At 29.0% G+C, this 24958-nt stretch overlaps 1 protein-coding gene across 1 annotated transcript; it reads right to left on the minus strand.

Annotated features, from left to right (window-relative positions):
• Positions 1-6041: 6041 nt before the first annotated feature.
• Positions 6042-7571, minus strand: LOC107435712 (U-box domain-containing protein 28). The gene has a single exon (XM_016047340.4). The coding sequence runs from the start codon at positions 7446-7448 to the stop codon at positions 6207-6209; it is 1242 nt and encodes a 413-aa protein (XP_015902826.3). The 5' UTR covers positions 7449-7571; the 3' UTR covers positions 6042-6206.
• Positions 7572-24958: the final 17387 nt, after the last annotated feature.

Below are 24958 nucleotides of genomic sequence, written 5' to 3' on the forward strand. Positions count from 1 at the left end.
GAGCATATGAGAAATTTGGAAATTTTCCACCAACAGAAAAAAACCACAAGAACTACTAAGAACTAAATAACTACAAAAATATACAAAATCATTGCATAAAATTTCCAGATTTCCTCACTTTTTATATATTTCAAAGGGCAATATAAAAGGTTTTATTTTGTTTCTTGGATCAAGAAGTAGGAATACTGAAGTAGGAATATTAAACCATAACACCAATCCCCATTACCATTTCTCTCTATTTCTTTTTTATGCAGCCATAATAACACTCACTCACTAGTATAGCATAAAAAAATTTATTTGCAATATTTTAATTTTGCTGTTTTGGACCTGACAATCTGTCCCCTTGTTATATTTATAGAAATAAATTAAGGATTGCAAGCTGACCATCATCATCCCCAATAACATGAATAAAATAAAGGTGAATTATTTACAAATGACATTTGCACGGTGGAATTCCATATTAGTAAGAAAACTATTATGACAACAATAATATGAGAAATTGGAAGCTTAGGATGCCTAACATTTTTTAGGAAATGAGGATTACCATTTGCACCACAAACTTGAAAAAATAAAAATAAAATAAAAAAATGTTTATGCCTGTGTCTTAAAGACATTTTCAAAACAGGTAGGAGGGATATTAGACTATAACTAAATCCTTAGCCCCATTTTTTAGTTCTATTTTATACGTGATAAGGAATTATTTATTTGGAGGGCGGCAGTATATTCTACAGCAAATTTCGGACAACTCCAAGAAGGAGCATTTTTACCATCAATGTCAAGCGGGGTAGATCCATAATCAAAATACCACTGAAAGCCTACTCAGCTAAAGAAATATTTCTATTATTGCTCCTAGAGAATCAAACCAGTGATGAATTATTTGACGACAGCATTTAGGAGGTGTTTATAACTTTTAACATTAATTGGAAAACATTTATCTCTGTCCAGCGTGGAGGAAGGTAGAGGTAAGCTTATCTACAGGTATTGTACTTTTTATTGTTAGAAAATGTTATTAGGTTGTATTACATCATGTTACGACCTTATGTTCTTTGCCCAAACGATTTTATTTTCCATTTCAATTTCATATTATTGTATGAAAGAAGAAGAAGAAGAAGAAAAAAAAAAAAAAAAAAAGGGAAAATTTTTGGAACGCCAAATCGAACATTGGCAAAAAGATTAGGCTACCTTTCTCAAGTTGTGAATCTTGATAACTCTATATTTACAAAGATTATATATCCACTAAAAATCCCTTATAGACTAAAAATAATTTAGAACTCTTACATAATGCATTAAAAATTCACTGTTATAATTTGACAAGGTTCAAAAAAGATGCACCCTAAACTTAGGCAGCAGATCAAGACATGTCCACTTCAAGAGATCACGCAGATGTATATTATACATGAAATTATATGCTAGAGATAAAAGTAAGATATAACAAGCAACAAAATTATAGCAGAAGGCACGGATGATACAAAAACTAAATATATCATGCTTTCTAGAATAATAATTTTCTTTGTAAATGCTACTAGTAAAACTAATTGATCAGAAAAGAAGAATTATCCATGCATACCATGCAATACACATAATACCAGATAAGATGCACTGACAATGAAACTAACAGCATTATGGACAGTCATAATAAAATTGGCAAAGCAGTAACAACATTCAAAGATAAAAGCATCGGTATATTAGCAAGCAAAAACTACCAGAAATAATTGCATAAAATAAAATTTAAACACAAGGAAAAGATCAGGTATATAATATTAACAAGTAAAATACTTACAGAAATATCAATGACAATGCAGAAGCATATTCAAATCTACACCAGGATGGAGAACTAACCAGTCAAAAAATGGTAATTTTCAAATAAAAACAAAAGGAAAACTCTGTAAACTTATCTATCTAGTTCCTTATCGCAAGTAAATGAACCAATAGCTTATCCAAGATACACTCTGTAGACTGCTCCTCATCCATGGGTTATATGAATCTTCTAAGCAATTCACTTTACTAGACTTCTATTCATCACTCATCACTACCAAATACTCCAAACCCTGATACCGACTGATAAGTGGGCATTAAAAAGAATCTGAAAATAGTCTTAAACATACTATGTCACATAATTTAAGCCATTGAGAATTGCAGGGGTCCATAAATGAATCTTTGAAACATTAGAAGTAACGGCAATCAAAAAACAAAGTTTACAAGCTACAAATAATTAAATACATCCCTGCTGACAATCTATAGCTCAATTCTTCAAAACATTTTAATCAAATCACCATGAGAAGCAAAAGGCAAACCATTTCTATTTTAAAACTATAAAAAAGTTCTTCATCTAAGTCTGCAGACATAATAAATCCTGGAATTGTGACTACGAACTCTGCTAATTATTTAGTATTGGTAAAGTTTCCATAAAAACCCATACAAAATTCCAACAATCTGTCCAATGAAATGGAGGTTAACTGTACAATAAACGTGTTTTAACAGCTGCACAAGCCTTAAAGAATCTAAATTTAAAAATAACTAAGGATAATTCGTATTACTTAAAATATTTAAGAAGCAACTAAATTACAAGGACATAGGGAGATGTGGTGAAGAATAGAGCATTAGTGTTCTTGTGAGAGTGATAGAAGCTAGCAAAGGTAGAGAGAAAAAGAAAGAGAGAGAGACAGTATGTAGAAGAAAATCGGCTTCACGTGGCCCCTACATTCCACAATCTGATTTTCAGTCCATATTTTTAGTCAAAAAAAAGTTCTTGAAACTCTTACCTCTTTTAGCTATTCCTTCAACGATTCCTTCACTTTCTTCTTTCATGATTCCTTCACTTTCTTCTTCGGCAAACTAACTGACGAAAATGTGGACCTTCTATATAAATTTGCAAGCTAATTTTGATTTTCCAGAAACTTGTCTCTCTGCTCAAAGACGAAAATCAAACAACATTGCATGGGCATGGGGAGGGAGAACAATTTTCCAAAAACTGGTTCTTCTATGACACCGACGAATGGGAGGACAATTTTGCTTGAAGTGAAAATGGCACTGGTGTGTTTCTAAAGGGAAAGGGAAAGTTTAGCTTTGTTTTTATGCCCTAGTTCTGTTTCAAAAGGAAAAGGGAATGGAGGAAAAAAAAAAACCAAAAACAACAAAATAAAAGAAAGTTGCATTTCGGTAGAGAAAATAGACCCCCAAAAAAAAAGTACAAAGGGTATTTTGGTCCTGATGTACTAAAAGTTGGCTATTTTAAAAAAAAAAAAATTGCTATTTTTCTAAAATGGAATTGTACGGTGGCTATTTTCCGAAAAAAAACCCTTGGATTTGAGTGGCTCTTATTTTTTTGGACTACATCTATGGTGGCCCGAGCCTGCCCTTATTCAAACATTCAAAGTTTTTTTTTTTTTTTTTTTGGTGAAAGAACAAAGTTTCAAAGTTCAAATCCCTTTTTTGTTTTTAAATACGATTATTAAATTAAGAAAAAAAAAATACGATTAGATTAGGTTTTTTTTCTGAAAATTATTTATAAAATTACAAAATCCTATTAAAGAATTCAGTATTATTAATTTTGAAGAAAGATAAATAGTTCACAACTTTGACACTAATATACTTTTAATTAAGACAGAGAGACTACTATCAAATATAGTTGACATTTGTTATAGTGCTTGTTGACACTATCGATTTTTATTCTTTAACCAATTAATAAATAAAAGGAAAAATAATAATAATTGGAACGAAGGTAACGACAATAATAAAGCAAGGTAACGTAATAACTAGAGCTTTTTATAATTTTATAAGAAAATTTATGCCTATAATTTTACTCTTGAAAATAAAAATGATTGGAATCGAATTTTTTTTTTTTTTCTGTTGAAAAGAAAATATAAAGGTACATTGTTATTACATAACCAGCTAAGATAGTTGCATGCGACTCAATATAGAAGTAGGTAGAGAAAATTGGGAATTGACATAAAAGAGAATGCAAAAGATCAAAGATTTAAAAATAAAATTTTAAATTAAAAATAAATAAGTATGAATAAATAAATAAATACCCAAAGGGGTAGCTAGGGCAAACATGTGAAAGAAAATAACGTTCTACTTTATCTTCTTTTTCTTCCCCTGCAATTAATGTATATAGTTTTGTGCCGTAAAATAATATATATATATATATATATATATATAGCTAGCAAAGTAGGTAGTTTGAAGTTTTGTATGTGTAAAAATTCATCAATTGTGTTAGAATAAACGGAATAACACACTCAAATTTCAAACATCAAAATAATCTAGCAAAATGAAATGCCATACGTTAAAAACACACTTTAAACATGAAAATAAGATTTCACAGGAAAAGAAACTAATTAGTTAAAAAGATTAAAAAATTCAACCTCGAAAGTCGAAAGTCCATACAGGACAATTCCTTTCTTAAGATTTAGAAAGTCTATATATATTGTATTGCCTTTACACTTAGATTTACACTTCGATATGAAGTTAAATTATCTCCCTGCATGAATAGTCCATTTGTAATTAAAAATCACTGTTTTCTTTATAACAATTCGAATTCGAACTCTTCCATCTTCAATATATATATATATATATATATAGAATTTATTAACCCCTTATCTGCAAATAAAAATGAACCCAAAATGCATGGAAGTCTTATGATATAGACACACATACAGCTGTATATTTTGTAACCCCTGATCTGCAAATGAAAATGAAACCAAAATGCATGAAAGTCTTGTGATAGAGACACACATACAACAATATATTTCGTAGATTATATTTCCAGAACGGAGCTTGCCAATCTGAGGTTAGGCGGGCCGGGTTTGATATTATTAAAATCTTGCGTCTAAGGTTAGTTTGACCTGTGAAAAACTTCATTCGTCCAACATATGTTGTCATATTTGCTTAAAATTTCTATACATTAGCTATGGATATTTTCAACCTACTATACACGAAAACCAGGAAAGGATGTCCCAAAAGAAGAAAAAGAGAAAGAAACCCATAAAAGAACCCGTGAAAATGGAAGTCTACTCCGTGATTTCTTGCTATTCAACTTCGTATTCACACACACATTCTAAATTATATATCAATGGCAAGGTTGTCACCTGCAGCTTAAGATCTATTTTTTGGATTGTTTGGATCTATTAAATTCTTGTTTTCACATGTATCAATTAACTATTTTCTTTCTTCCTTTTTATTTTTTTATTTTTGGAAAAAGTAGTTTTAATTAAAAACAGAAAATTTTGTGTATGTAATTTTTTTATGACACCAACAAAACCATTTTCTAATACCTGATGAAAAAGGTTTAAGATTTTTGGATTCCATAATAGAAACCAAGTTTGGAGTGATAGAATATGAAAATTTTGGGATGAATCTTAAGATGATTTAATTTTGTTAATTTTGTTTACAAAATCTATCGAGCTAAACCTTGACAGTGAGATCTAGGGAAAAAAAAAAAAAAATTATACTTTCCATGTGGAGGTGAGTTCACATACTTAAATCAATTGCTAAAGAATCAATTAGTAAAAATCAAATGGTGAATATTGAAAACATGATCAATCTAATACTGACATAAATTTCGAATTCAAGAAGCGAAAAAAGAAGATGAAATGTATCTTTCTGAAATGTATCTTTCTAACAATCATTCACTACACTATAATCCAAGAACTTAAAAAAGTTTCAAAACTTATCATATCCACTTTTTATTACCTTTTTTGTCCTCCTTTCTTTTTTTGATGAAATCATTTCTCTTTGTTGGATTCCATCAAAATCACCAAAACTATAAACTTTAAATCAAGAAGCCAACAGAAACTAAATTATATGACTTTTTCCACAATCATTACACTAAAATCAATGAAGTGAAAAGCTTCAAAAGCTTATTATATCAACTTTTATTTCTTGTTTTTTTGTATTCATTTGCTTTTTGTTCGATAGAATCTTTTTTTTTTTTTTTTTTGGTTGGATTCCATTAGATTCACCAAAACTATAAACCATACACCATATTTTCTTCATTCACAAGCATATACACCACCATCCAATCCATATCAACACCATAATCATAAGGAATTCCTGTTTTTTTTCTCTCGTATAATTGTATTGTTGTTTGTTGGATATTTTTTTTCTTTTCCCCTGTACCCCCCAAATAAAATTCCCATCATCCCAAAAACAGAAAATTAAAGAAAATGAAAGCAAACAAAATCAAAATAAAAAAAGATCCCACAAAATCAACAGGGCATGATATGGGTGGTCTTGGAATCATACAAGCCCAAACCCAACACACCAGCTCTGCACCCAGCGCTCAAAACCTTCACCAAATCCCCACAAATCCTCCTCACCTTGTGACCTTCATAGTAACCGCTCTGCATCACCAGCAATATCTTCGCCACCCCATTGCTCCTCACCACCACCTCTTGCGCCTTCTTGTCACCCAACAAGCAGCACAGACTCCAAAGCACCGCCACCGCGTCCTCGTTCGCCGTCCTCGACACCTTCATCAGTTTCTCCGCCACCGCCTTTGCGCATTCAGGCCAGTCCCTCATCGCCGACCGCCCTTCCGCACACGTCGACATTATCGACATCAGCTTCAGCCCCTTTTCTTTGGTGCAGATTTTGGTCTTCGGGTCCGAGAGCGATTTGGAAACGAGTTGGACGATTCCGGATCGGACGAGTTCGGCTTTCGCTGAGTGAGTCACGGAGATCGCTATGAAGAATGAGAAAACGGCGTCGTTGAGGTCATCGTCTTTTTCGGAGGCGAGAAGGTCGAGAAGCGCGTGGAATAAGTCTTGGTTTTCTGTGATGGCGCGTTTGGACTCGGCGTTGACTGCGATCGATTCCAGAACCCTAACCGATTCTATCTTCGACGAAGAGCCAATTCCTTTCTGGATAACCAGGCAAATCGAAGGCAAGCAATCGTAATTTCGTTTCGAAATCGACGAGTTCAATTTTTCCCCTACTCCATTCTCTGTCAAAATCGAATCCAAAACCCTGATTGACAGTTCCAGAACCTCCATTTTCGCACCTCCTCTGCTCAGCACACCGACAATGGCGGAAACGAAACCATCGAAACCGGCCAAAAACCTCCGGTTCTCATCGCCGGCGGCGATCAAATCCAAAACCTCCGACAACGTGTTTGGGAGATTCTCGTTTCCGTTGTTCTCAATGTCGCGGACAAGAGTGGTGGCTTTCTGGTAGGAGACGGAGGGAGAGGATGCCGGAGAAGGAGGACCATTGGATTGGGCCCAGAGGTTAATCAGACGGCGGAGAGTGAGGTTGGGAACGAAGTCTTTGGAACGGAGGGTTTGCATGGTGGCGGGACACGTGTCGTGACCGGAGTCGAGCCAGTGTTGGATACTGGAGCGATCGTATGTGACGCCGGTGCAGAGGCTTACGGGAGACCTCATAACGTCCATTGAAATCGGACACCTGAACAAGTTCGGTACAGTTATATACAGTTCGTCTCTCACCATTTCTTTTTTTTTTTTTTAAAAAAAAAATTTCCCTACAATTACTCTGAGCTTAAAAGAAAGAAAACAGAGTCTCCGAGAGAATGCGCTCTTTTTTTGTGTTTGCTTTTTTTTTGTTTATATTGGTTCTGTTGGTTCGGTTCGGAGGAGACGAGTGGGCTTATGAAGGAAAGGAAATACGGAGAGCTAAGTGACGTCGTTTTGTATAAGTCGTCTGGTCAACTGTGGGTCCCATCTACTTATTTACTCGTTATTAATGAGTTTTCCGTGTGGTTTTTTTTTTCTCTTTTTATTTTTATTTTTTGGGATACGGATTCAAACGTGAAATGTGGACTTTTTTCATATTTGACAGCTTAGGGAGGGAGAAGAAAAAATTGGGTTTGAATTTTGTGACCGCGTAGAGTGCGGTTTTAGTGGGTCTTTTGGGTCGTTTTAGACCAATTTCGAGTTCACAAACTAACCCGTTTGACCATCTTTTAGGAGTAATATTTTTCTTTTCTGGGACCGACATTTCATAGGGTTCCAACTCCAAGTCAATATTTTTTATTTTTTTTAAATTTTAAATTGGGGTTCTAAGTCAACATTGAGTTTACAGTGTATAGCATAGCGTGGTCATCTGCTTATATGTAAGATAAGCTTGGTCGTATTCTACAATTCCAACTTATGAATTAGTCAAAATATGTCTAATTATGTTATTTGTTTAGGAAAATAATAATTAAAAAAAAAGGGAATAATTTAGTATGACAAAATTTAATTAATTGGATGTCGGTTGGTTTTGTGGAGTTTCTTTTCCAATTTTAACGTTGGAATTGTGAAAATTTCTAATGATTTTTAATTATTTCTTTTTTCTGTTTCATGAAAGAGATTGGAGATAATAAATTATACAAAGGTGTGAAGACAAGAAATTTAATGGGAGAGAGAAAAAGAAGTAACAAACTTAAAATAGTCTGAGAACAATATATTTTAAACATAAGAGTAAATATAATTTACCACTATAAATAAAGAGAGCATTTGAAGCAAAAGGACGTCTTGGCAGACAGTCCAGTACTGAAAATTACCCTTTTTTTTTTTTTTAAACAATAACTCAAATTCGAATATTAAACGTGATGTTTTTTTTTTTTAAATATTATTTTAAAAATAAAATATATTTGATTAATGATGTTTAAAAATAATTTGTAAATTAAAAAATTATAAAACAGAAAATATTTTTTAAAATTGATAACTAAACATATTTAGATTTATTTTTGTTTGAAAATAATTTTCTATTTCCAGAATAGAAAACTATTTTAAAATTAATTGATCAAACAACTTTAATTTCAATAAAAATAAATAAATAAAAAAACGTTTGAATTTTTTCCTAATACCTATTTCTTTGCAACTTACCACTACTCGTTGAGTTGTTTTAGTCATTTATGGGCATCACATGCTACAACAATCAATTACTAAATTCCAAAAACAAGTATTTTTGGACATTTATCTCTTTAAGTCTTCCCAGTCCTGTCCACTAGTTATCATCTCTTTAAGACTTCCCAGTCCTATCCACTAGTTATCTAAAATTGCAACTCCATTCTAATTGGCATGTTATCAAAACCCCTAGTCATGAACCAAAAAGATCATTTTGTTCTGATTTAAAAAACCAAAGACTAACAATAAAGAAAGAAAATTTTGTTTTCAATACGGAAATGAAAAATGAATCCATTAGCTCTACTCATCCCAAAACGTGTTTGCATGAACCAATAAGAATATGATTAAGTGAGATTTTCCTTTTTTTTTTCTTTTTTTTTCTTTTTTTTTTTTTGTGGGATGAATAAGTGATTTAAAGCTTATATTACTACCTATAAAAAAAGCCAAACAAAACCCATGGCCATTAAACAGCTAATTGCGTGCTGTGCCTGAGTTTGGTAATTCTATCATGTTAGGTCAACCTTTTGCCTTTAAATTACATTATGTGATATATAGTTATTATACAAAAGTTATTCCGTCTAAAAATATACAAAATAGCTAGAAAATTTGAATGGGGATATCTAGAAATATTGTGAAGCATATATGACTCATGAAAGAGATTGTGAAGTCATATGTAAATTTCAAAGTTTTCTATTTGGTAATTTGGTATACGCACAATTTGTCATATATGACTCATAACCTAATCAGTCATAACAGCCGGCTGATAGTGACCCAAATTTACTAATTGTCTCAGCTGTAGGAATTTTGATTACAGAAGTAATTTGGCTCAGAAATAAATATAGTGTCAAAAACGTACTAAATACCATTAGACAGTAACCGAGGATAAAGTAGACAGTAAGCAACGAATTTATATTATATTAATTTTTATTATATGAATTCTCTAATAATAATTAATACCAGTGACAAGTTGTATATATTATGGCTAAAAAAATTTGAGTTAGAGGTTGTAACATTGTTATAGTTGGTGGTTAGCAAGTCTCAAATTGAACTAAAATGCTTAGGAGAGATGCGGAAATTAACTGCTCTCCAAACACAAAGCTCCTAATTAATTGTATTCTGTTATCCACTCCTCCTCCTTCATACCTTATTGAAAATAAAATTTGATATAGATTATTGGATTCATTTTTAACTAACTTCAGCTTTTAAAATAAATATGTCTTAACATGATATTAAAGTCTCGGTGATAAAGAAATATTCAATTTATTTTAATTTATTTATTGTATATAATAATGAAAAAGTGTATTGAAAATAAAATTTAAGATATATTGTTGAACTATTTTCAACTAGCTTTTTATTTTTTATTTTTTTTGGCAACATAAATGATTTTTTATTTTTTTATTTATTTTTTTTTTTTTTTTGGGGACAGACTTCATAAATGAATTGTTACGTTCTAGCTTTTAGCTTTTATTCATTTATTTATTTATTTTGTCAGCTTTTCATTTTTAAGCACTATCATTTTTTTTTCTTTGATAATTTTTTTAAGAATAATCTTTTTATCGCCATATAATTTCTCTCTCTCTCTCTCTCTCTCTCTCTCTCTCTCTCTGCTCTTGTCTCTTTCCTTATTTTTTTGTTATAACTATCACATGACTTTTTCAATATTTTATTAAAAAAATTAAAATTAAGAGTGGTTGCCAATCAATTAGCTAATTTATTGTTCTTTAATTCTTCTTTCTAAAGAAAGATCAAACCAGATTTAAGAAGCAGAAGGAAAAAAAAAAATAAAAGAAAGAAAAAGCTTTGCCAAACGAGCCTATTTTGCGCTTAATTATATTGAAAATTCCATTGGTTTGTGAACATGAAGAAGATAAAGGGTTGAGTTAATTGTAAAATGGTTAAGTTGATTCTACCCTGTGTTTTAGTTAAGGTGCACGTTGGACCCTCCAATTTTAAACGTTCAATATCAGCGCTCAACTTACTATTTGTTTGGCATAAGTACAATCTCCAAACAATATAAGAAAATTGATTAATTGATTAATAAGAAAGCTAATAAATTTTTTTAATTTTTAAACAATCTATTAGATAATTTGAAAATAAAACTAATGTAAAACAAATTATAAATTTTTAAATTCAAAAACTTAACATGCAATCTGTTCAAAATATAAGATACTAAAATATAATTAACCTTTAAAAAGTTTATATGTACATCTCATTAATTCCATTTATTCGGTAGTTGGAATTATAGCTATTCAACACACTATTCCTCATGAAGTCATTGTCTAAGTCCTTTTTGTTTTTTGTTAAAATTATAATATAATTTTATTGTAAAAGGAAAGGGAACACGAAAAGAGATTAATTTTGTTAAAAGGAGATTCTATGTTAGTTACTAAATTAACATGAAGCAATATGGGAATAATTTTACTTAGAAATTTATATTAATTTTATTTGTTTGTATTAATTAGACCTAGCAAAATTTCATTTGACCATTGCCCTTATTCCATTAAGGAATTCCATTAAGGAAAAACAAATTCATACGATCTGTTAATACAGTAAACTTGTATAAAAATATCAGTGTTTGGGTTTAGGTATGATGGGTCAAGTCTATAACGGGTGAGAATGGCAACAGGCAGGGCCGAGACGGCCTTCCTGTATCCCATCCCACCTGCTAAAACTACTCCTATCATTGTTCCGTAACCTAGTTTTTTTTTATTCAGAATGGGATGGAGATTCCCTGTTTCCCAACTATAAATAATAATAATAATCATAATAATAATAATAAATATTTTTTAAACATTTTTAACAAAAAATATAAATATTTTTAAAATATATTATATATTCATAATACATATTCACATTTATTAATATAATTATATTGAGTATAGACATATATTTTATTAATAATATATATGGGACAAGTATGGGGCGGATAATATAATTTCTGTCCCCGCTCCGGGTATGGGATTTATGCCCTATTCTCAAGATTGATGATAGTGGGCTGAATTGTCATTCCCAATAATGGAGGATCTATTATGTTAACAAGTTGTAAATGGTTTCAGTAGTTATAATTCATTTCACCCGTTTAAAAAGAAAAAAAGATATCTTGGTAATTTCATTATATTGAGAAAAAAATTGTTACATTTTTTGTTATAAATCTATGAGATTTAAGAAAGTTTTAAGAGTGAAAAAAAATTATTTGTTCAATACTTCTAAATATTATTATAAGGTTTTCAATAATTTTGTTTTTAACTTTTTTGTTTTTTTTTGTTTTTATGTCTTTGATTTACCGCAAGAAATAAATGTGTTGCACTTGTATTTTTCATTTTTTTGGGTCTAATTTTAGAAACTTGTAAAATTGATTAATATATGTATTAAATTTGCTCTAGTTTATAATTTATTAAATGGGTAATGGGATAACATAATTTATTATCAATAATTTCAAAAAAAAAAAAAAAGAAGTAAAGATATTATTTTAAGACAATTAAGTAAAAATTAAAATTAATCAAAAAAAAAATTATAGAGTTTCAGGCCTAATAGGTAGTGCTCAAGTCGGGGCAGCCTCCACGCAGCGTATATTCAGTAGTTTTATCATTACGCCAGAGATGCCAATACTAACCTAAATTCTTCGGTGGGTTTTTTTACTCAGATTTTTTTTGTTTTGAATAAGTCATCTAATTTACAAATTATTTAAAAAATTTTATTTTTATGACTCAAATTTGTCTTTTTATAAATACAAATAAAATTTCCGTTTCTTCTGTACTCAGATTTGTCGGCTTCGACATATTTTGGTATGATAATTCAGACAAATTCAATTGGATTTCAAGTTCTTGGGCCTGCCTCTTTACATCCTTTAATAGAGGATCACATACCACTGCCGTAGACGTGGTGCCAAACTTCCTAACTGGCCCATTTTCTACAATTTAATGGCCCAATAATCCTATTCTATTTTTTTTTTTATCATTTTTAATATTATAAATCTTCATAAGAATTTGATTTCGAATTTATAATCTTCAAAGATGTGAAATAGCTTATCAACTCAGTTAACTTTATTAATAATTTATCTAATTTAAACTGTAAATTTTTAGTTATTTATTATTATTATTTTTTTTTTTATGTATGCTGAAATGGTAATTTTATTTTTGGACATGTGTCAAACCACGATAGTCATTGCAAATTGAGAGATAGAAAGACTGGTAGCTAGAAATTTTAGAATAGCAACGATCATATAATAAAAACAACTTTTGTCCATGCAGGAACAAAGTCTTTCCTGAAGAACGGTGTTTAATTCAAATATTAGGATCTTGATATATATATATATATATATTGAAAAAAAGAATCAATTTTTTTATTATAAAAAAATTTGCTAACAGCTTTTAGTACTTTTTGACATATATATAAGGAGAAAATATAATAAACTTAAAATTATATTTTGTTCTAGCATACAATTTGATACATATTAAATTTAAATTACATATTCTTCATCGTTGAGGTTGTTTCTAGTTCCACATCTTTGCTTATTCTTTTCTCTTTATTTGCTATGTGCATATATATATATATATGTATGAAAATATTATTAGAGAAGTCATTCATCACTTAGTTCAAACTATTTAAATTATCTAAATACCATGTGGTGTCCGACTTTACTCACAGCAAAAGCCATATATATATATATATATATATATATGTTCTAATAAGAAAAGATGCTCACCACTTGGTGAGGGAAGAATTTCACCATTTGCCTAATACACATCCTTGATTAGATACCTGTTGATCTATTGAAGGATATACTTTAGACGCTCACCAAGTAGTGAGTACTTTTTCTCACCATAAATGAGTTGTGTACCCCCACCCACCCACACACCCACACACACATATATATATATGGTTTCTTTCAGTTTCTTAATATTAATGGGTAACAATATTTGACTTTTGATGAATGGTAACAATATTTGACTTTTCACTAGATCATTAAGGACTATTCATGGTAGGGTAAATTAATGAATAAACAAAAGCCCAATACACATTTTAATATTACTAGTGTTTTGGTCTCGCCGCTCTTGTAACTGAAATCAATGCTAATTAATCAACTCAAGCGAATGAATAAAGCACATCGATTGTTTCCAAAAAAGTTGAATTGTAAAGTAACAATACCCTGCACTTTGTTCACAGTATATTATCCCACATAGGAGATAGTGCATCTTTTGTGAATAACACACAATATATATATATATATATATATATATTATAAGCATAATTCTCAGATATGCTATGAATCGGTTTTAATATGAAACCCTTAAAAAGGATTTTTGCTTTTTTTTTTCCCCCTCAAAATGTTGATCAGATTCTTCTCTTCTTTTGAGGTATATGATTCTCTACAAAGAGTGTAGCAAAGCAAACTGAAATAGATATGTGTCTAAAATGTAAAACAAAAAACAAGACAAATAAACAAAAGGAAATAATTAGACAACTCACTGACTCACTGCTATTGAAGGAAAAGTAGAGCAATATATGAAATCATAGGGCACAATCAATCTCCTATTCAATATTGTTTTGTAATTATATTATTATCCAAAAAAAAAACATTGTGGAGCGGCCTCTATATATACAATTAAATAATTATTCATTCCCAACAACATTATTAAATACTTGATAACGTAGTTACTAAGAAACATTGAGGAATCAATAACAATCCTATTAATTAATTAATGCAAATAGTCAAGGCTGAAGTTTCAGTTTTCGGTCAAAGGATGATCTTCCCTTGGGGAATATAGCATTCATTGCTCAAAACTGGGGAAAAAGAACCCAAAAAAAAAAAAGTGCTAATATTCTTTCACAAACATATAAAAATAGTTAGACTTTATTTACCATATGAGATACGGAATTCCGATTCAGAATCACCGAAAGGCATTAAAGTTTCAACAAAATATATCAGTTTTTATTTTTTATTTTAGGATTGGAAAATTTTGAATTTCAGATCATTATCAAAAAAAAAAATGAAAAAAAAAATGGTATTTTGGCAACTAGATTATAGCCACTGTATTTGGATTAAAAAACAGATTAAACAAATGAAATCTACATGGTAACATAACACGTGCCTTTGACCTAATGAGTTTAGAATTGATCAAGTGAGAGATATTCATCAATATAGCATATAACATATGTTTGTGAGTTGACCCAATAATTTTTTTTATTTTCCAAGACTACAAATTAAATTCAAACCCTCATCATCATATATGAAAAGTGAATGGTTGCCTTGGGATTGAGTTATCTTGCTGCAAAATATCCACAAGAACACCGAAAAGAGAGCCCTTGAACCTTTCTAATGGAATAACTCCCGGACAGACTGAAGATTTCCCAAACTCCAGCCTTCCATCAATCTGTCTCTCTTGAAAAATCTCGCAATACACACACATGGGGCCACTTGATTCATAGCCTTTTCTTCATTTGGGTACAAAGCATGAGGGTCCTCAATTTACATTAATTTTGTCCAGTAACCAAAGACCTTGTTCCCATAGTTTCATGGTTGGCCATTTGGATATTATTTATATATATATATATATCAATATAACCTTGACCAACATATTTACATATATATCTTTATCCCTCATTAATTTTATTGGTGAAGAAGAAGAATAGGTATGTATATCCCAGGACATAACTTTATTTCCTCGTGACTGTTTCTTTTGGATTGGAAGCAGCTCCATTAATTTAGGTTTGGGTCCCTTAGAAAGAGTATGTGACATCATAGAGTCGAAAGCCTTATACCTTAGTTTTTATTTTATTTTTTACTCTTTCTGTTGCTATAGACTCTGAGAAATAGCAGCATATAGAGACAAGTTACTCAATTTGCAAGACTTAAGAAAGAACAGTTTTCAGACTTTGAAGTCGCTTAGTCGGCCATTCATTTCGATATTGGCCCACACGTTCACCTAACCCTTTAACACACCTCCTCCTTTCACTCTCCCAAAATCAAAATCTCCTTTTCTTTTTCAATTTTCATTTTTTATTTTTTATTATTTTTTTCTCTCATGGTTTTCCCTTTTCACCTTTTTTTATTTCTTCTTTTCTTTTTTTCACCATTTATGGCTCACCAGCTACTTCTTCACCTCTCCCCCTGAAGACCCGTTCCAAACCAACCCCTCCCCCTCTCTCTCTGTTTTTTCTTCAACAAAAAGCAAATAATTTTTCCAATTTTTTGATCCGTATCTTCAAATATTTATCCTTTTTCTTTTTCTTTTATACTAAGACTATTTTTTTTTTTTGTCTTTTTTAATAATATTTAACATTCTATTTTCTCCAAATTGGACATCTCAATTAAGAGCCTACAAAACCAAAAAAAAAAAGAAAGATGGTTAGAACCACAAAACAGCTGAATCTCAAAAGCACATGACCCGGCATTTACTTCCCCATGTTTCCACAATCCCACATTAATTGCTTCCACCTCCATTTCATATATTTATCCTCCTTCTTCATACCCCAACCATTAATTCCCCTACACTACCAACTTACCAAGTTCCTTATTTATACGTTTATATCAATATTTAATTCCTCAAGTTTCAGTCTGTTTTTTCAGTTTCTTTTCTCCACTCGATCACCATTTACTTCATCTTCCCCATATTCTCTTGCTTAATTTTGGTATACTTCTTACTTCCTACATAAATTCTTCCCAACCCCTCCAGATCCTTTGTGTTTTTTATCTTTTTTTAAACTCATTTTGTTTCTCTGAGAGAAATTCCCAGATAGAAACTCATTTAGTTTCTCTGTGAGAGAGAGAGAGAGAGAGAGAGAGAGAGCAATATAATGGGTACGAAACATGTAGCTCTAGTTCTGCTATGGTTGGTTTTGGTTTTGGCTCTGATTCTGGTTTTGTTTGTTGGACACAGTCACTGCTTCAGGGACACTCAGGTTTTCAAGGTGAAAACCAAATCCAAGAATGATCATGTGCCGCATAGCTTTGATGGTTTCCTTCCAAAAGGTTCGCCAATCCCACCATCTGCTCCTTCTAGGAAGTGCAATGTCATTGGCTTGGAAAGCTCATCTCACCAATCACCATGAGAATATATATATATATATATATATACTTACGTATGTATAATTTTATTTTACCAGGCGTAGTCGTTCAGATTATGCTGGCCGACTGCATTTTATTTCCAGTAATACAAGTCAAATACAAACGTTCAATTACTGACAGTGGGACGCAGTCGGCTAGCTTCATCTTGGAGACTACGCCTAGTAGAAAGAAATTGTGCGTATGTATACTTACAGTTTCTTTCATCATACCTGCTTTGTTGTTCTATTTTCATAGAACTACAACCAGAATTTATTGATGGGTTAACGGATATATAAATGGAGTTTTATGGGTTTTTGTAATTTTTTTGTTTTTCCTTTCTTTTTTCTCTGATGGCTTTGTCAATATAAAACTGACCATTTATATATATATATATATAGTTGAACTGCAAGTTGTTAATTTTTGTGGGTATGGATGTGTGTTTTCGTCCTCAGAGAAGAGTAATATAAATTTAGTTTTCTCTCATATATAATATAGTATAGAAACAGATTTTATCAGATTAGTGGAGTATGAGAATTTTTATTTTTTATTTTTTTAGCTAACTGACGAGAAAAACTTTTGTAAAACGGAAAAGTTAAAAGGAAAAGGAAACAAAGCATTCAAAAAATTCAAGCATACATAGAATCCAGCTGCCTGTCTCTTGCGTATGAACGGTTTAAATTCTCATTTTATATTACTCAACGTCAATGGCTCTTTTTTCCTTTATTTATTTAATTTTTTCAATTTATGTAGATATATATATATATATATATATATAAACACCAAACTTTAAGAAGGAGGAAAAAAAAAAAAAAAAAACAACAACAACAAAAGGAAGTATTATGATCATGCAAAGAAAGAAATTAGGTAATCTCCGGAATACATAATCACTTTTTTTAAATCTGTGTGAGATGGAATGAAACTTTCTCCTTCCTTTTTTTTTTTTTTTTTTTAGTTTTGGGAGGGAAAAAAACTACATGATTTTTTTCGTGAGAAGGGATTAAAATAGCTCCCGAACTTCCATGAAATTTGCTCTTGTTCATGGAAGGTGTCGTAAGCAAGAGAGTCTATAGAACTGTTGAAAAGAGTGACAAGACATCCTCATAAAATTATTTACAGGAGTTCTGGCAAAATATACATAGATATATATTTATAGGAAATGACGTGTTTTTCATTTTGATTCTGAATGTGCTGAAGAGGTTTCTTTTTTTTTTTTCTTTTTTAAATTTTATAAATATATATATATATGGAAAAGAGAAGACATTGATAATATATTTGAAAAAAATTGTTGTTAATATTTATTAATAAAAAAAATATTATTAAATATTTTTTTAAAAAATATCATCAATATTTATTGTTCGTATATAAATCATCTATACCGTAGTATATTTATATATATATATATATATATTATATATTATTATTATTATTTTAACTTATAGAAAACGGATTCAAAAAGAATAATGAAAAAAATGACTGTCTTCCCAAGGGACGAAATGCGTGAGAGTTAATCCAATATCCACTTGTTAGAATTTCTCAATTAGTAAATTGTATACACTTTTTTCTTTTAAATTTTGTTGGGGTTAATTATCAATCCAATTGATATGCAACTTGAAAGAAATATTTATTCTGACCCTAATGGAAAATTTGTGTTTTGTAAGTATATGATTACATTATTGAATAAAAGGTCATCTAAATCTTCTTTCCAGCTTGTAGCGGTCATATGTTCGATCAATTTTCAACATCTTTAGAAAAGAAAGGATTGAAAAATTATTGCACTTTAGAATCTTTATTTTCTCTTGAAGTCAAACTTATTACATTGTATGTATGTGAAAAGTAAGAACTAAGAATATTAACGGAAAAAAAACCAAAAAAAAAAAAAAAGGAAAAAGAAGTGAGAATTATGAAGAGCCTAATATATATATATATATATATATATATAGATTGTTCTACTATTATAGACGAGTGTACTTGATCAAAAACGTGTACTTTTGAATTGGACATGTTTGAATATTGTACAAAAATTATATAATTATACATACACACACACTCATATATATATATATATATATACAATGATCAAATTAAGAAGCACCCTTGATTACGCTGATGATCAAATTGATTAATCTTAGACAATATCCAAATGACCACCAATCCCAAATATTGGTTGCTAGTAGGTCGAGGCGTCAAGCTACTTCAAATCATGCATCGAATTCAGACCGACCTTTCAGAGAAAAAGAGCCATGTGAGGACCTCATAGGCATGGCCATTCTCAAGGACCATCAAAAGGTCAAAGGTTCGTTAATGTTATAGTTTGTATGTTCATCAAAGAAAATTTTCAATTGGGTTCGGTACTATGAAGATAGTACCAGTAGAACTTTGCACTCGCTATTAATTAGAACCTTCCATGCTTCGTTTCTTTGTCGGCGGACTAATATTTTTTTTGTTTTTCTTTGGTTAGTTGTAATTTACTATTTTCAATTTTTAAAGTTTTATAATTTAGATTTTAATTTTTTTGATTCAATAATTTAGAGTTTTAATTTTTTTAGTTTATTACATTTTGAATTTTATTTAACTTTTGACACTGGATTTAACAATTATCTTAAATTTTATCAATTTTTAAATTATAAAATACAAAAAGAAGTTCTATAAATCACCAAATTAGTATTAAAATATATCAAATTTCAAATTAAAAAACACTAAAAATACAGATTTTTATAACTAATTTTAAAATTTTCTACTTTAATATTATCCAGTTTGATATTTAAAGTTTTGCACTCTAGTATTTTCTAGTTTAAAATTATATAATTTAATATCAATTACATGAGATCAGACAAATCTTAAGCCTTAGTTAACAGTTAAAACTTTAAAATTACAACAAATGAAAAATCAAAAATCTAAATTATTGAGTAGAAAAATTAAAAGCCTAATTTGCACAGTTTTAAAAATTAAAGATATTAAAATGTAATTAACTTTTTAACATAGAGTTGCTAATTAATAACATTATTTGCTTGTTGCTACAAATATATAAAAGATTGAATGGCAAAAAAAAAAATCAATTTAATAAAAGTTTTTATAATTAAAAATATCATTAATTTGCTATTTATATTTTGGCATAGTTAAAAGAAAATGATCATTGACTAGTAGATTCATCAATTAAATTCTTTATACCAATTTGATTTAATTATTAACTAAAATTAATTAGATGTACTTTATAACAAAACGGCTATATTTTTATGACACCGAAATAGAGTATATAAAAGAATTAAACGTACTAATTAAAGTGACTTATGATAAACTCTATGATAAACCTTATATAGATCAATAACTTTATGATAAACCTTATATAGATCAATAAGTACTAATTAAAGTGACTTATGATAAACCTCATATAGATCAATAAAATTATTTCAAACTATGTTAGGATATCCTGATAAAAATAAAAATAAAAATAAAAAATAAAAAACTATGTTAGTAGATCGTGATGTGCACACACACACACATATATATATATATATATATATAGAGAGAGAGTTATATGATCGAAGTTTTTATGCTGACACCAAAATAAGATATGAAAGTTAGACATTAATCAAGTAGCTTTATATAAATAAACAAAGGTTAACATTTTGGTATATTTGTCAATTGAAGTTGTCATGATTGATAAGTCATCGATATTCAAAATAAAAAATAAAATTACTATAAATGATAAAAAAAAATTAATTTATTTGTGAAATAACAAAGAAGATTACTTATTGCTTTGCCTGCGTAAATTTGAAGCAGCCACCATTGTTGAAAAAAATAGAAGAGGATAAGGTTGACCAAGTAAAGCTTGCGGCCGGGCAGTTGATTAACGAAGAGGGTTTGGTGTGCATTAAATGCAACAGCATTCAATGTTCTAGGCTCACCACCAGCTAAACCAACGTAACAGCAACACATTCGATTTATCTAAAAAATAAATAAAGGATATATGTAATTTGTTAAAAAAATAATAATATTAATAATAAGTTGAAAAATTGGCTCCTGTCCACTTACACAAGATTCATAATGTGAATTCTACGAAAAAAAAAAAAAAAAAAAAAGAGGAGATAACTATATCGTGAAGTGTGTGTATATATATATATATATATATATATATGTAATATGCCACGACTTGGCTTTACAAACGAATCAAGATTAATTAAAGGGAAAATTGCACTTTAGTTTGGCTCCGAAGTTTTAATTTAAGCCATTTAAACTTTCAAGTTTAAAAATCAATGCAATTAGTTCAATTTTTAATAGAGCTTCTAAACTTAACATGTTGACATCAACTTAATATGTTGACATAGTATGATATCATAATTTATTTTTAAAATAATAAATAATTTTAATAAAAAAATAAAAAATATTAAAAAGAAGATAACCATATTGTGAAGTGTGTGTGTATATATATATATATGTGTGTGTGTGTGATATGCCACGACTTGGCTTTACAAACGAATCAAGATTAATCAAGGGGAAATTTGCACTTTAGTTTGGGCTCTATAGTTTTAATTTAAGCCATTTAAGACTTAAAGTTTATAGATCGATACAAATTGGTTCAATTTTTAATAGAGCTTCTAAACTTAGAATGCTAACATTAGCATGATATCATACTAATATCATAATTTATTTTTAAAATAAAAAACCATTTTTTTATTAAAAAAATTGAAAAAAAATACATTTTTTATTTTTCATTTTATATTTATGATTTTTTATTTAGAAAATTATATCTTTAAATAGCCAAAATCATAATTAAATACTTTGGACCTTAAATTAGATAAAAAAAATTAAAATTAAAATAAACTTGAAATTTTTCATCTAATAAAATTTTTACTATACTAGATTATAAATATTTTTTTTATGCCTAAAGCCAAAATAAAAATTAGACCAAAAATTAAAAAATAAAAATAAAACTTTTGTGGGCATGATTTTTATTTTTTATTATTTTCGTCAAATAAATTAATCCATGATGATAATATCATCATTCATTTTTTTAGAAATAAAAAACAATTTTTAAAAACATATATATTTGGTTTTTTCCATTTTGTAGTTATGATTTTTTTATTTGAATTTGTATCCATTCATTTTTTATTTAAATTAAAATACCCATAATCATAATTAAATATATATATTTGGGCATAAATTAGACCAAAAATAAAAATAAAAATAAAACTAGAAGTTTTGGTCTAACAAAAATAAATTTTTATGCCCAATCCAAAAAACAAAATCCAAAAAAAAAAAATAGACTAAAAATTAAAAATTGAAAATAAATTTATAAAAAATATTTATTTCTAAAAAAATTGAAAAAAATTTATACCATTTTATATACCAAAATGAAGGCTAGAAATGGAAAAATGGCCAAATTCCGTCGGTCATTTCCATATTAATATTTTGGTTTATAATTCATTGGGTTAAATGGAAAAACTTTTCAAAAATTGAAAAATTAGACCATTTTGGTCCTTTTTTTTGTCTGTAAATGGAAAAATAACAAAGGCATTTTTTTTTCCAAATTTTTATTAAAAATTATTTTTGAAAAATGAATTATGGCATCAGCATGAATTAATTTATTTGACCAAAAGATAAAAATTAAAATTAGACCAAAAAATGTTATTTTATTTTTTAATTTTTGGTCTCATTTTTATTTTAGTTTTTTTTTTATTTTTATTTTTTTTTTGGTTTAGGCATAAACAAAAGTATAATAGAATTGTGGGTATTTTAATTTAAATAAAAAAGAATTGATACAATTTTTCAAATAAAAAACTATACTTATAAAATGAAAAAATAACAAATATATTTTTTCTAAGAAATATTCTTTTATTTTTGAAAAATAAATTACATATGAGCTCAGCATGACATCAGCATATGAAGCACTATAATGCCAGCATATTAAGTTTAATAGGTCTGTTAGAAATTGAACCAATTTGCTTTAAATTTTAAACTTTAAAAGTCTAAACCGGGTAAATCAAAATTTCATGACTTAAATCGCTTAAATATTAAATTTCAGGATAAAAAAATGTAATTTTTCCTTAATTAATTATAATAACCTTATTATGATTTGACTTTCATAAGAAAAAATTATTTATACACTTGATAATAAAATGTATTAAGGGAGCTCAAACTAGCTTGAGGTGGGCAAAAACCGATTTGAACCACACAACCTATATAATTGAATCGAATTGGTTCAATTTTTCACTCATAACCTGTTCAATTCAAGTTGAATAATTTTTAATCTAAATCAAAATGAATTGAATGATGTATAATTTTTTAACATTCTTGTTATGACTTATATTGTCAATATTTTTTTTTTAATTGTTTAGTATAAATACTAATAATATTAAATTCAAATTCTTAAAAGATAATAATATCTTAAAAATAAAAAAATGCAACATTAGGTTAAAATCCAAACTAACAAACTAAATTGAACCAAACCGAATTCGGAAAAAAAAAAAAAGAAAAGAAAAACAAAATAAAACAAAAATTGGCCGAACCAAAATGACGCCTACCTCTAGATCAAACAAAGGAGAAATTAAAGGAAGTGTATTGATCATGAGTTTGATGGATTTAAAAAGTTTTAAAAGTTAAAAGGTATTCAATTAAGAGTTCTATGGAATTTATTAAAGTATCAGAGTATTCGATTTAGAAATTCTATAGAATTCATATAAATCTGGTGGTATTCAACTATAACTTTTTAAAAGTCTATAAAAGTTTATTGATATTCAAAAAGTCACTAATTTGGAAGGATTTTATAAATTGATGGATTTAATTGGATTTTAGAATGCTAGGTATAAGGACTCAAGGCTTTCACAAAATTAACATCCACCCCACAGATTTCTCCTGATTTTAGAACCCAACACAGAGTAAGACCCCTGCCTTGAGACAAAATGAAGAATGAACAAATGAACCCACCCCGACTGATGAACGGTCGAATGAAACCGACAGACTAACGGCAACTAAAACAACGACCTTTCCTGTGGGCTCTCTCTTAGTGCTTCCTTACTTAATCTAGGCTTCTGGTTATGATTAATTTTTTCTACCTTTTTCGCATCATCCAGCTATTTTTTGATGAAAACCCAAATTAATATTTTGAAGCATTTGAATCCCGAGTGAGAAGTAATAGCTGAAACCCGAATGAGCATTGTGTTTTTGCTTGGTATTTGCTTTGGCACTTCCTTTAGTATATAAATATCAACATTGTGTTATGATTTTTGGGTGTTTTTAATTTCCCATTTTGGAATGTAGAATCTTGATTAGTTGAGCTAACTTCCTTGGATACTTTTGGTGGGTGCTTGGATTAATCTGTGTCAAATTATGGAACTCTTATTTTGGTTGTGTGGTGGATTTTTAGATAGGCTTTAAAGTTTGGATTATGGAATAGTAAATCACCTTTAGAAATCACCCTTACTCCTTCAAGCTAATATGGTTTGCCAATGCAGAAAATGGTGTGTTTTTCGGTACAATTACTCATTAGATAGCTACCTTCAAACCAAGAACACCAACGTTTAGGAGTTCCTCGAGAGAAGATTTCATAAATGCATTTTTATGAAGAAAAGCTCCCCCAAATACATGTCCATAGTGTGGTTCAAAAATCGTAGCTCTCAAAAATACTAGCAAGTAAAGATATAGGTTATCATTTTATAGGGTGTAAGCAAAACTATGAAAGAAAGAAAAATGTACATATTGTTACAAGTGGAAAATACGATTTTTAAATAAAAAATTTAAGAAAAATAAGGAAAATAAATGATTTCTATCTCCAATTAGCAATTTTTTAAAATGTATCGTGAATTTAATATGATTTATTAAATATTTTTAATTTGATTTTATAATATTTTTAATTTGATTTTATAGCCTGATGAGTTGGAATGTGAAGATTTTAATATTGTCTATTATATGCTTAATTTATAATATATATATATATATATATATATAATGAGTTTCAACTATTTATGGGCTTTATATTTAGATATTCATTATTATAATATGAGATTTACAATGAAAAGGTAAAATTGTATATAACACATGGACCTTGTAAAAGAGTAATATGTTG

This window comes from Ziziphus jujuba, chromosome 5 (assembly GCF_031755915.1).
Source record: "Ziziphus jujuba cultivar Dongzao chromosome 5, ASM3175591v1".
NCBI classification, from domain to species: Eukaryota; Viridiplantae; Streptophyta; class Magnoliopsida; order Rosales; family Rhamnaceae; genus Ziziphus; species Ziziphus jujuba.

Excerpts from the sequence above, each read along its gene's own strand:
- LOC107435712 (XM_016047340.4), bottom strand. The coding sequence starts at position 7,448 with ATGGTGAGAGACGAACTGTATATAACTGTACCGAACTTGTTCAGGTGT.